Source organism: Aulonocara sp. 'chitande type north' Nkhata Bay, linkage group LG14 (genome assembly GCF_057382095.1).
Source record: "Aulonocara sp. 'chitande type north' Nkhata Bay isolate Kocher_YH1m ecotype deep benthic linkage group LG14, A_spYH_male_GT1.1, whole genome shotgun sequence".
Classification (NCBI taxonomy): Eukaryota; Metazoa; Chordata; class Actinopteri; order Cichliformes; family Cichlidae; genus Aulonocara; species Aulonocara sp. 'chitande type north' Nkhata Bay.
In genome coordinates this window covers 5,536,703-5,550,996 of record NC_141357.1, presented here as the reverse complement: position 1 = coordinate 5,550,996, position 14,294 = coordinate 5,536,703, and the positions used below count along the sequence as shown (strand labels likewise).

The 14,294-nt window shown below is 47.2% G+C and overlaps 1 protein-coding gene across 1 annotated transcript; it reads right to left on the bottom strand.

The window, feature by feature from the left end:
• Positions 1–689: 689 nt before the first annotated feature.
• LOC147313932 (uncharacterized) lies at positions 690–1,633 on the bottom strand. Its single transcript, XM_086262740.1, has one exon. The coding sequence runs from the start codon at positions 1,617–1,619 to the stop codon at positions 1,011–1,013; it is 609 nt and encodes a 202-aa protein (XP_086118866.1). The 5' UTR covers positions 1,620–1,633; the 3' UTR covers positions 690–1,010.
• Between the last annotated feature and the right edge of the window lie 12,661 nt (positions 1,634–14,294).

The following is a 14,294-nucleotide window of genomic DNA, read 5'->3' as shown; positions in this document are numbered from 1 at the left end:
ACTTCCTCCTTCTGAAGTCAACTACCAGTTCTTTTGTTTTGGTGGTATTGAGGTCCAGGTTGTTGTCTGCACACCAATCTGACAGCCTCTGAACTTCAGCTCTGTATGCAGTCTCATCTCCCCCTGAGATGAGCCCCACCACAGTGGTATCATCTGCAAACTTGATGACTGTGTTGTCTGGGTGGGAACTAACACAGTCATGTGTGTACAGAGTGTACAGTAGGGGACTCAGTACACAGCCTTGTGGAGAGCCGGTGTTGAGGCTGAGGGCTGAGGAAAGATGAGGCCCCACTCTGACTCTCTGTACACGGTCTGAGAGGAAGTCTCTGATCCAGCGGCAGGTGGTGGAAGGAAGTCCAATTTCCAGCAGTTTATCTATTAGTCTGTCCGGGAGTATCGTATTGAAAGCAGAGCTAAAGTCAACAAAGAGCAGCCTGGCGTAACGGCCCTGCACTTCCAGGTGAGAGATGGTGGTGTGGAGCGTTGTAGCAATGGCATCTTCAGTTGATCTGTTAGCTCTGTATGCAAACTGGAGCGGGTCGAGTGTGGGTGGCAGGCAGGACATGATGTGACGTCGGACCACATCACAACATCAGAGCACATGACAAGCCACAGGGGATGGATAGGGGGGTGGGGGGTGATTCGAAGGAACACAGCAGTCGTCCTGCACCATGCTATCATTTCAGCGCGGCACGCAGACCCGCTCCCTTCCCCCGCAGGAACAAGCATCGAAGGCGTTTGGAAGGGAGGGGGATGAGTGCGTGCTTATCAGTGTAAGTGTATGTGTGTGCGTGTCCATAGTTCAGCTGAGACAGTGTCCTTCGCTGTATCAGGCTAAGTAAACAGTCCTCCAGCCGATCCAGGTGTCCTTCATGGGATGGGAAGAATAGTCATCACACAGTCGTTATCAGGGAGTTGTTTTGGTGGGCTCCAGCCTTGGGCCTAGCAGCTGGCGCCGTGGTGTCCAAATGTAGAATATTGTTGATTTCTCCTTTATGCGAGCAGCGAATTTAGCACTCTGACACTGGGGCCTCGATTTCCCGTTGGAGCGCTGCGAGCCTCCCCATGATGGTATCAAGCTTCTGTTCCGTGGTGTTGTCATTCTTTTGGTTCTGAGACCCCACAGCTGCAGTGAGCCGTTCTGCGATGTTATCCAACTTTCGCTCAAGGGTGTTATTGTGAGCAGGCCCCTCTCTGATGTATCCCATCATACGCTCAATGGTGTTAGTTTGAGTCTTCACGGCAGCTGTAAGCGTCTCCAAGGTGTTAACCATGCTGCGTTCGGTGTGGGAGGCCGCGCCTCGTCCCATCGCTTCAATTCCAGCGGTCAGCTTAGGGGGGGTTTGAACAGCTGGTTCCGCTCTCTTATTTCTCCGATAAGTCAGGGCCAAGCCAGCTCCGATCAGCAAGAACCCTGTTATCATGGTTCCGAATAGGTAAATATCCTCAGCGTCCTCGATAGACAGTCCCGCCAGGCACAAGATCCTCCAGGTTTGCCACCCATCCATCGTGTATCCGGCAGGGAAAGTCCCTCCAGGGCACTCGGGCTCTCCCGAGCCCAGACTTCTCGTTGAGAAGAGGGTGTCAATAGCGTTCAGAGACCAGTTGATCAAATCCATAATTCTCTGTTAGGTTTTAGAATAGTTGAGCTCAGAGGTTTCTGTGTAAAATTCCCGCTGAGGAAAAGTGTTGTGTGTGTGTGTGTGAAGGCGCGCTCTGAGTGAGTGTGTGCGAAGCTGCGAAGCTGCGAAGCGCGCTCTGGGTGCTGTCTTGTGTGTAAAGCGCGCTCTAGGTGTTGTTTTGAGTGTGAGTGAGGCGCGCTCTGAGTGTGTTTTTTGTGAGTGTGAAGCGTGAACACAGTGACAGTGACGGTTGATGTGTTTGATTAGGAGGACGCTAGAGCAAAGACACATTTTAGGATCAAAGGTTGATGCCTAGTGTACCTGTGGAAATAATTTTGTTCAAGGTGTGGCGACCCTCCTGGTCGTGGACGCGCGGCCAGGCCCAGCGGCGTCTGGATGCCAAGGTGGCAACTTGGGAACTGAGGACTCCCGCATTAGCTACGGAAATAACACTGGAACGGCCGTGTAATCACGGGTTCACATTTATTCCGGACTAGAACAAGACACATTTTGCGAACAAAGGTTGAGTCTAGATTAGTAAAGAAATATAAAAAGGTTGAATTCCTCGTTTCAGTGGTTGAAATTCTTGTGTGCCTGTCCCCTGACGAGTGTGAAATTAAATAAAGAGGGAATTTGGAGCCACATAGAGATAGACGGGCATAATTGGGTGTATTACTCTGTGGTGTAATAAAAATAAAAAAATAAAAAAGAGAGATAGTAAGAGGTGTGTAGTGGAGAATTATGACGCTGTCAAGGTAGGCGTGTTGCCTGCTTATCTGTTTAACAGTGATGAAAATGAAATTAAATAAATCTCTTAGTGTGTTAATACAGGAAGCTGCGGACCTGGACCAACTGCCCCCACAAGCACAGCGGCCGAAGCAAAATTATAGGTAATGGGAACCACACCCAGCACGAATCAGCAGCTGTGAAACAGACAGCAGCGAGGAGAGAATTAGAGGAGAAATTAAGAGAAGTTTTAACACATAAAATTGGGGCCAACGGACTTGTGGAGGTTGGGAAGGCGTCCGGAGCATCACAACAAAAAGGTGAAAAAAAAACACACACAAGCAGAGAAATCTGAGAGAAAGGCTCCTTTTAAGGTAACGCCTAGTTTGAGAAAAAGATAAAATTAAGTTGCCTGCCTACAAATGCACACTCACGCAATGAAGAAACAGCTTACACTCATGAACACGTGAAGATTTTCCAGCAAGGCTAAAGCAGCGAAACTTAACATACATCTGTTGTTAAAGGATAAATACATTACTGACAAATAAACTCTCTGGGTTGCAGGACAACAATTTAACTTCAAAGAAAAAGACACTGGTCTGACCAACCAGTGAAGACATGACAAATTTAGGGGTTAAAAGATTCAAATTGTGACATGTTTTCTGCTGATTGATTGATACAAGTGATTACTGAATGAAAGAAAATTTCTTTTTGGGCTTTTAAACATGATCTTAAGAATTTTAACAGGTGCATGTTGTCCTGTCAACTTGGTGGGTTAGGAGTTGATTATATCGGGAGAGAAAAAACAAAAAAAAGGGGGAGAGAAGGCTGACACAGGGCCTGGTCCCGGTGTTTCTCCCCTCTCGTTGTAATACAGCCAACACAACATCATTTTCCTGTTCGTTTGCTTTTGTTTTTTGTCTGTTTTTGTTTTTTGTTTTTCTCTATATATTTAATTACAGGCTGCTTTGCCGGCCCTGAAAGCCGAGGCTGACTGGACTCCTGCTCTCCCCCATACGTGACACTGACCAAATGCTGTAACAGCTGGACCCACAACAACAACCTGAAAAAGTCAACAGTGCTGCAGGAATGCGATCTCATGCAGCAGAGACGGAGAGCACTAAACCTAAGGCCCGTTTCACTACACAGGGGAAAATTCCCAGACTGCGTCAGCTGACAGAGCTGTGACGAGACGCCCGCCAAGCCCGAAGGAAAAGTAAGGCTGAGCAAAAGAATGCTGACCCTGATAACTCTGCATTTACACTGTGCAGGACAGTGATGGACCAACACGGATGATCGGGCAGCAAAAAGGGCGTGACCGAGACAGAAGGAGTAACTGAGGACAGAAGGCACCTCAGAATGGACAAAAAACACAGGAGAAGATGCAGGTTTTCACCTGCGGTGAGCATGGACACTGGAGAAAGGACTGCCCCAATTGGGGTCAGAACCAGGACGGACTGAACTTTGAGCAGCAGCAGCAGCAATGGTCGCAAACAAACTGAAAAGGAGGAGGGCAGGACCCCAGGGCATGCTTCAGAACACCAGAACAGGAAAGTGATGAACACGAACACCCACACAAACACACACATCTATATGCACTGACTCAGAATGAAGAGAAACAAACACACACACACACACACACACACACACACACACACACACACATTGGAATGATGATTCACTGAGAAGTGATGCACACACATACACACATACATGCTGATGCAATGAAGAATGCTTTGCTTATGCTGATATGCAAAATGCTGCACACAAACATCCCAATGCATAATTTTTATGAGGAGCCATTGATTACCATTGATACTTAGAATGTGTTATATGTCACCTAGAGGGCATTTATGTAGATTTTAGGAATAAGCTCTAAAACGGTTTGGTTATGAAAACAATGTCTGTGCGTGATGTCTGTTTATGGCTCAAGGCCTTGAATGAATTCTTTGCTGTGCTTCACACAGCCCTGATGAGGAACAGTGGCACAGAGTGAAAAATGATGAATTAATAGTGTAAGTTTAGGTTGGAGTACGGCATTTTCTGTGATTGAGATTTAATTCAAGGAGGAATAAAAGGAGTTACGGCACCTGAGGTTCTCATTCCCACACAATATTGTCCCGGCAGGAAGCAAAATATTCCTGTGAATTTCTGGTTGATTGTTTGGTTTTAGCTTAGCGCTAGCTTGATGTTATCAGTGAGCTTTGGCTTGTGTGCTTTCTCGTAAGCGAGAGAGGGATAGTTTTATGCTTGGACATGTCTGCAACGGGCCCTAGTTTGTGTTATTTTAGTAGTATTTTGTTGGTTATGTCTGTTTTCGTTTTTGTTACAGTGCACTGAGATAAGAAAATCTGAGAGGTGTGATCCACCGGTGGTGATATGTTGATATTTTGTGAGTCCATGATTTAACAATCAGCTCTTTAAACCAGGCCTGAAAGATTGAAATTTAAAGCGCTATGAAATATTCTTACAAAAACAGTTGCAAAGTGTGTCTCTCCATGATTGTAATTGGCTTGGGAGAAATTCACTTATATGGGACACTGATCATATGAGTCCTGAGTCTAAAAGGATTGCAGCGAGTCAATCCAGAACAAAAGAACAAAGAATTGTTTTCTTTTAAAATGATGATGTCATCTTGCTGGTGATGGAGGCTCGAATAGGTTGCGCGGGAGACTCTATTATCAGCAAAATCTGGTATGAATGTGTGTGGATGAATGCATGTGAATGGACTGTGATAGACTGACGACTAAAAGTTTTGACTGACTTGATACTGAGACAATGACTGCATCAACTTTAGGATTAATAAATGCCAATAAACAATTCACCCAGCGGACAAGAGAAGGGTGGATGCTTCGCTTTGTTTTGTTTTTTCAGGAGCAGGAGGATAAGAGAGACTGGAGGAGGAGACTGTAGCTTCACATAAGTATGAACTGCAGACTTAACACTTTGGTTGCTGAGTCTGAGTTACTGATGTTTGCATTAAGACAACTGTGCTATATTAGCTGTGTTTTGATTAAGGTATTGTGTTATATTATTGGGAATGCCAAATGCTACAGTGGAGAAAACTATTGATATCACTCATGACTGGAATATGTTACTATTAACCATAGCAGGCCACTGTAAAAAGTCAATTAAATTTTATAGAGGAAAATCGCCAAAACTTTAACAATACCTATGAATGACTTGCCACATTCAGAATAGAGATATGCAATAATGAACATTGGTCCACGTGATTTAGGTTCTCACTTGAAATAGTAAGTTATTAAATGTAGAATATAATTGACAGGGACATTTGATAGGATGTGGTACTGCAAAAGAACAAGAGCAAAGTAAATAAAGAAAATATTGTGTTTAGTTTGGATAAATTCAAATTAAAATCTACCATTACACTCAGAGGATCAATATGAAATAAAACATATGCAAAATTTGTATGAAGTACATTATTGATAACTGTTCTGTCCTGAGCTTTTGTTTCTATAGCACCCACTTGACCACACCAACAGTTTCTCGCCACCAACAGGGGGTATTTGCAAAGAATAGGGAGGAATATCATCAAAACCGGGAAAGGTAAGCCCCGAAGGGGGTGATGACACCATAACTTTCACTTATGGTCAAATTCTTAAAATTTGACCCCAAACTTGAAAATTCTTCAAACATTTAGAGACAAAGTGGATAAACATAATGTCGCAAACCACATAAGGATGGAGCATTTGAATCAATAAGATGGTGAAATAACACGCAGTAAAATGTGGATCAGGTTGATTATGTTTATTCCAGTGTGCAGAGGAGTCAATTCCCTTCACAAAGTTTATAAATTGACTTGAACCAAAATTAGGAGCACCCGGTGCTGCAAGAGTTAATAGTCACAATACCCAAGGATAAGCACAAGAGCATGACTGATATGATGGGACTGGGATTTTGCTACACTTAATTATTGCAGGCACAACTAAAACTATAACTGAAACTAATCAAAACTAAACTAAACTAGCAAACAATTGGTAAAAACTGATTAAAACTGATATAAAATTGAAAATCTGAAGTCGAAGCTAAATAAAAATAAAAACTAATGAAAATTGCAAAACTATTACAACCCTGGTCCAGACTAAGATGGCGTTGGACATCTTCAGGGCAGAAAAGGGTTGGTGTGACCAAGGTGTGGTTTGGCTTGTTGTATGTACATTTCAAAATGTTACAGCTCTGGATGGACCAGTTACCAGGGCATGGAAGGATGACAGACTTTATTACATGAGGAGAAGGGAAATTTCCGGGATTGAGGATCCTCTGGGATGACAAGGCTGGAGCAACGGTACTCGAGAGAAGAATTTCTGATACTTTCTGAGATATGATGTCACTAACCTTCTCTTTTAATTGTCTAGCTCCAATGAATTGACACATGGGAGTGTGTCAAAAAGGGGGAGTTGAGTCCGAACATCAAACAATGGTTATATGAACATCTTATGACGTTATTTCTGTGTTTAATAATTTAGCTATGGAAAAACTTAAGCATATAAGGTGTTACACTTAGAAATGGTTCATTAATTTTTGATTTCTTTTACACACACATAGATTATGATTAGAATAAGTCCCTGGGTCAAAGAGTCCTGAACATAATATTTTAAACCAAATTTGAATCATTAAAAGAACAATGGATAACAATATTAGATTATCAAGGCTAGGCAGAGAGGTGTTTGGTTTTCTGTCTCTTGCAGAGAAAGGAACAGACACCAGACGGGGACACGGAGATGTGAGGACCCTTCACAGCAGAGACAGATGTAGGGACTGCCGAGACAGCAACTGGGGTCAAGTGTCATGGCGTTTGGGCTCCTGGAGAAGATGGATCCCATAAACACAGCAATAACCATGAAGGGGTTGGCGAAAACCAGGAACACCAGACCAACGAGGTTCAAGAGGCTCTTGGCAAAAAGGGGGACACGGAGGTGACCCCAAAACACACAGATCCTTGTTTGAAATCGGGGCAGAATAATCCCCAGGACTGTGCAATGACTAAAGGGTGGTCTAACCCCAGAGGTCGAAGAAAGAAGCTGAGAATCACCCAACTGGAAGACACTGGTAGCTGCAGCAATAAAAATAAAGGTTAAAAGCTCCTTAGACAGAGGTTCTAGTCTAAGTACGTTTGAAAGGTATAAGGGGGCATTAAAAAGGGGGTGGAAAACTGGAGCACCAAACTAAAGCTGTGGGAGAATTGGGGAGTGATGGGAGTGTCATCTGTAACTGCTGTTATGGTTGTAAATCTAATTTTGCTTGCATCTGAACTGCGTGAGCACAGAGGTCATCCCACATATGGTCCACCCGTTAAAGGGGGACAGAGGGCCTCAGGACCAAGAAGAACTGGACCTTGCGACCCTGGAGTGCATGTTATAAGTGATCTCTTTTAAGATATCAAAAGGGGGAATTATTAGATTATTCTGTTATTATATGTTACCTTATATATGTAATCAAAGTAGTTGAATTAGAATACTGCTGTAGATCATATTATACCCTTTAATATAGAGTGTGTGAGCTGTATGTAGTTTAGTTCTCGTTATACTTTTGAGTTAAAAGAACATATTCACTTATTAGTTTATTAGACAAGTGTGCGTCACTCTGTATCCTTGATCTGCTGTGAATGTCTTACATGCTTAATTGTTGAATCATGAAGAGAAGATTGTAAGCAGGAGACTCTGTGTCTAAGACAGGGGAGATAGACAGACCACATTCCATACCCCCACCTTACAGAAAGCAGAGAAACAACTGCCGAGGTCATAACTTAGGCGCTGTAACAGAGAAAGAATGTGATGTTTTGGCTTTTACGACTAGATGGGGGCCACTAGAGACTATAAAAAGCTGAGCAACCCGTCACCATTTTGAGACTTGCTGTGACCCTCTTCAGGCATGTCTCCCCATCATGATGGTCCTTATGCTCTTAAGTGTTGAATTGTATGGAAATAAATGATTGTTGATTGAGCATAAATACACGGAGTATTGTCCTTCCTTCAGCCCAAAGATTCAAAGAATTGGGAGATTTCAACAGGTGCTAGATAAGGCCATCCACATTACACCAGGGCCTGTGCTACTCGATGATACCATCCACATTTCACCAGGGCTTGTGTTGCTGGCCAATATCAACCACAATTCACCAGGGCCACTGTTGTTGGCTGAGGCCATCCACATTACATCACGGTCTGTGATGCCGGCTTCTACCATCCACATTACACCAGGGACAGTGCTTCCTGTGAGGACATCTTCACCTCACCAGGGCCTCTGCTGCTCATTGATGCCATCCACATTACACCTGGCCCTGTGCTGCTGACCCATATCATGCACATTTAACCAAGGACAGTGTTGTTAGATGAGGCCATTCACATTACACCAGGGTGTGTGGTGCTGACCAATAGCATCCATATTTCACCAGAGACAGTGTTGTTAGATGAGGCCATCCACATTACAACAGGGCCTGTGGTCATGGCTGAGGAAATTTACATTTCACCAGGGCCTGTGGTCATGGCTGATGCCATCGACATTACACCAGGGCCAGTGGTGTTGGCTGAGGACATTCACATTTAACCAGGGCCTGTGGTGCTGGCCAATAACATCCACATTTCACCAGGGCCTGTGGTGCTGTCCGAAAACATCCACATTTCACCAGGGCCTTTGATTCTGGTTGATGCCATCGACATTACACAAGGGCCAGTGGTGTTGGCTGGGGACATGCACATTACGCCAGGGCCTGTGGTGCTGGCCAATACCATCCACATTTCACCAGGGCAAGTGTTATTGGCTGAGGCCATCCACATTACACCAGGGACAGTGCTCCCTGTGAGGCCATATTGACCACACCAGGGCCTTTGCTGCTGGGTGATACATCCTCATTTCACTAGGGCCCGCGTTGCTGGCTGAGGCTATCCACATTTCACCAGAACTACGTTGCCGGCTCATGCCATCCACTTTACATCAGGGCCTGTGCTACTAGTTGATGGCATCCACATTACACCCGGGCCTGTGGTGCTTTTTGAAACCATCCACATTTCACCAGGAATTGTGTTTTGTGGCTGATGACATCCACAAAACACAAGGGCCTGTGATACTGGCTAATGCCATTCACATTACACCAGGGACAGTGGTGTTGGCTGAGGACATTCACATTTAACCAGGGCCTGTGGTGCTGGCCAATAACATCCACATTTCACCAGGGCCTGTGGTGCTGTCCGAAAACATCCACATTTCACCAGGGCCTTTGATTCTGGTTGATGCCATCGACATTACACAAGGGCCAGTGGTGTTGGCTGGGGACATGCACATTACGCCAGGGCCTGTGGTGCTGGCCAATACCATCCACATTTCACCAGGGCAAGTGTTATTGGCTGAGGCCATCCACATTACACCAGGGACAGTGCTCCCTGTGAGGCCATATTGACCACACCAGGGCCTTTGCTGCTGGGTGATACATCCTCATTTCACTAGGGCCCGCGTTGCTGGCTGAGGCTATCCACATTTCACCAGAACTACGTTGCCGGCTCATGCCATCCACTTTACATCAGGGCCTGTGCTACTAGTTGATGGCATCCACATTACACCCGGGCCTGTGGTGCTTTTTGAAACCATCCACATTTCACCAGGAATTGTGTTTTGTGGCTGATGACATCCACAAAACACAAGGGCCTGTGATACTGGCTAATGCCATTCACATTACACCAGGGCCAGTGGTGTTGGCTGAGGACATTCACATTACACAAGGGCCTGTGCTGCTGGCCAATACCATCCACATTTCACCAGGGCAAGTGTTGTTGGCTAAGGCCATTCACATTACACCAGGGTGTGTGGTGCTGACCAATACCATCCATATTTCATCAGGGACAGTGTTGTTAGATGAGGCCATCCCCATTACAACAGGGCCTGTGCTACTGGCTGAGGCCATCCACATTTCACCAGGGCCTGTGGTCATGGCTGAGGCCAACTACATTTCACCAGGGCCTGTGGTCATGGCTGATGCCATCCACATTACACCAGGGCCAGTGGTGTTGGCTGAGGACATTCACATTACACCAGGGACAGTGCTTTCTTTGAGGCCACTTCACCACACCAGGGCCTGTGCTTTTGGCTGAGGCCATGCACATTGCATCACGGCCTGTGACGCCGACTTCTACCATCCACATTACATAGGTTAATTGGATAACCCAAATTGTGTGAATGTGCAAATGAATGTGAGTGCGAATGGTTGTTTGTCCCTGTGTGTTAGCCTTGTGACAGACTGGCGACCTGTCCAGGGTGTACCCCGCCTCTCGCCCTATGACAGCTGGGATAGGCTCCAGCGCCCCCCGCGACCCTGAAAAGGATAAGCGGAAGTGAATGGATGGATGGATGGACAGTTCTTCCTAAGAGGCCATCATCACCACACCAGGGCCTGTGGTGCTGGATAAGGCCATCCACATTACACCAGGGCCTGTGCTACTCGATGATACCATCCACATTTCACCAGGGCTTGTGTTGCTGGCTGATGACATCCACAATACGCAAGGGCCTGTGCTACTGGCTTAGGACATTCACATTACACCAGGGCCAGTGGTGCTGGCCAATATCAACCACATTTCACCAGGGCCACTGTTGTTGGCTTAGGCCATCCACATTACATCACGGTCTGTCATGCCGGCTTCTACCATCCACATTACACCAAGGACAGTGCTTCCTGTGAGGCAATCTTCACCCCACCAGGGCCTCTGCTGCTCGTTGATGCCATCCACATTACACCTGGGCCTGGGGTGCTGACAGATATCATGCACATTTCACCAGGGCCAGTGGTGTTGGCTGAGGACATTCACATTACACCAGGGACAGTGCTTCCTCTGAGGCCATCTTCACCAAATCAGGGCCTCTGCTGCTCATTGATGCCATCCACATTACACCTGGCCCTGTGCTGCTGACCGATATCATGCACATTTAACCAAGGACAGTGTTGTTGGCTGAGGCCATTCACATCACACCAGGGCCTGTGCTGCTGGGTGATACATCCTCATTTCACCAGGGCCTGCGTTGCTGGCTGAGGCTATCCACATTTCACCAGAACTACGTTGTTGGCTCATGCCATCCACTTTACATCAGGGCCTGTGCTACTCGTTGATGGCATCCACATTACACCCGGGCCTGTGGTGCTTTCTGAAACCATCCACATTTCACCAGGAATTGTGTTGCTGGCTGATGACATCCACAAAACACAAGGACCTGTGATACTGGCTGATGCCATTCACATTACACCAGGGCCAGTGGTGTTGGCTGAGGACATTCACATTTCACCAGGGCCTGTGATGCTGGCCCATACCATCCACATTTCACCAGGGCAAGTGTTGTTGGCTAAGGCCATTCACATTACACTAGGGTGTGTGGTGCTGACCAATACCATCCATATTTCATCAGGGACAGTGTTGTTAGATGAGGCAATCCACATTACAACAGGGCCTGTGCTACTGGTTGAGGACATTTACATTTCACCAGGCCCTGTGGTCATGGCTGAGGCCAACTACATTTCACCAGGGCCTGTGGTCATGGCTGATGCCATCCACATTACACCAGGGCCTGTGGTGTTGGCTGAGGACATTCACATTACACCAGGGACAGTGCTTCCTTTGAGGCCATCATCACCACACCAGGGCATGTGGTAATGGATGAGTTCATCTTCACCACACCAAGGCCCGTACTGTTGGATGAGGCCATCCAAATTACATCACGGCCTGTGACGCCGACTTCTACCATCCACATTACAACAGGGACAGTGCTTCCTGTGAGGCCATCTTCACCCCACCAGGTCCTCTGCTGCTCATTGATGCCATCCACATTACACCTGGCCCTGTGCTGCTGACCGATATCATGCACATTTCACCAGGGCTTGTGTTGCTAGCTGATGCGTTCCACAATACGCAAGGCCCTGTGCTACTGGCTGAAGACTTTTACATTACGCCAGGGTCTGTGGTGCTGGCCAATACCATCCACATTGCACCAGGGCCTGCGTTTCTGGCTCATGCCATCCATATTACACCAGGTGCTGTGGTGCTGTCCAAAACCATCCACATTTCACCAGGGCTTGTGTTGTTGGATGAGGCCATCCACATTACACCATGGACAATGCTTCCTGTGAGGGCATCATCACCACACCAGGGCATGTGGTGCTGGATGAGGCCATCCACATTACACCACGGACAGTGCTTCCTGTGAGGCCATCTTCACCCCACCAGGGCCACTGCTGCTCATTGATGCCATCCACATTACAACAGGGCCTGTGCTACTGGCTGAGGACATCTACATTTCACCAGGGCCTGTGTTGGTGGCCGATCCCATCCACAACATACAAAGGCCTGCGTTGCTGGCTGAGGCCATCCACATTGCACCAGGACCACTGCTCCCTGTGAGGCCATATTCACCACACCAGGGCCTGTGCTTCTTGCTGATACCATCCTGATTTCACCAGGGCCTGCTTTGCTGGCTCATGCCATCCATATTACACCAGGGCATGTGGTGCTGGATGATGCCATCCACATTTTACCAGGGTCAGTGTTGTTGGCTGAGACCATCCACATTACACCACTGCCAGTGCTTCCTGTGAGGCCATCATCACCACACCAGGGCCTCTGCTACTCGTTGATACCATCCACATTTCACCAGGGCTTGTGTTGCTGGATGATGCGATCCACAATACACAAGGGCCTCTTCTACTGGCTGAAGACATTCACATTACACCAGAGCCTGTGTTGCTGGCTGATGCCATCCACATTACATCAGGGCCTGTGTTGCTTGCTGAGGCCATTCACAATACACAAGGGCCTGTGCTACTGACTGATGCCATCCACACTACACCAGGGCCAGTGGTGTTGGCTGAGGACATTCACATTTCACCAGAGCCTGCGTTGCTGGCTGATGCCATCCACATTACAGCAGGGCCTCTGCTACTGGCTGAGGCCACCTACATTTCACCAAGGCGTATGTTGATGGCTGAGGCGATCTACATTTCACCAGGGCCTGTGTTTCTGGCTTAGGCCAACTACATTTAAAAAGAGCCTGTGTTGCTGGCTGATGCCATCCAAAGCACACCAGGGCGTCTGCTAGTTGCTGATGAAATCCACATTACACCAGGGTCAGTGATTCCTGTGAGGCCATCTTCACAAGACCAGGATCTGTGCTGCTGGCTGAGGCCATCCACATTACACCAGGGTCTGTGCTGCTGGCTGAAGCCATCCACATTAGACAAGGGCCAGTGATTCCTGTGAGTCCATCTTCACCAGACTAGGTCCTGTGCGGCTTGCTGATACCATCCACATTACAGCAGGGCCTTTGGTACTGGCCGAAACCATCCACATTTCACCAGGGCCAGTGGTTTTTCTGGCTGATGAAATTCAAAATACACAAGGGCCTGTGCTACTTGCTTATACCATCTACATTACGCAAGGGCTGTGGTGGTGACCAATACCATCCACATTTCACCAGGGCCACTGTTGTTAGATGAGGCCATCCACATTACAACAGGGCCTGTGCTACTGGCTTAGGCCAACTACATTTCACCAGGGCGTATGTTGCTGGCTGAGGCCATCTACATTTCACCAGGGCCTTTGTTCATGGCTGATGCCAAATACATTTCACCAGGTCCTGTGTTGGTGGCTGATGCCATCCACAATACACAAAGGCCTGTGCTTCTGGCTGATTCCATCCACATTATACCAGGTAATAGGCTCCCTTTGAGGCCATCTTCACCACACTAGGGCCTGTATTGCTGGCTGAGGCCATCTACATTTCACCAGAGCCTGCGTTGCTGGCTGATACCATCCACATTTCACCACAGCCAGTGCTCCCTGTGAGGCCATTTTCGCCACACCAGGGCCTTTGCCACTCGTTGATGCCGTCCACATTAAACCAGGGCCCGTGGTGCTGGCCGAAACCATCCACATTTCACCAGGGCTTGTGTTG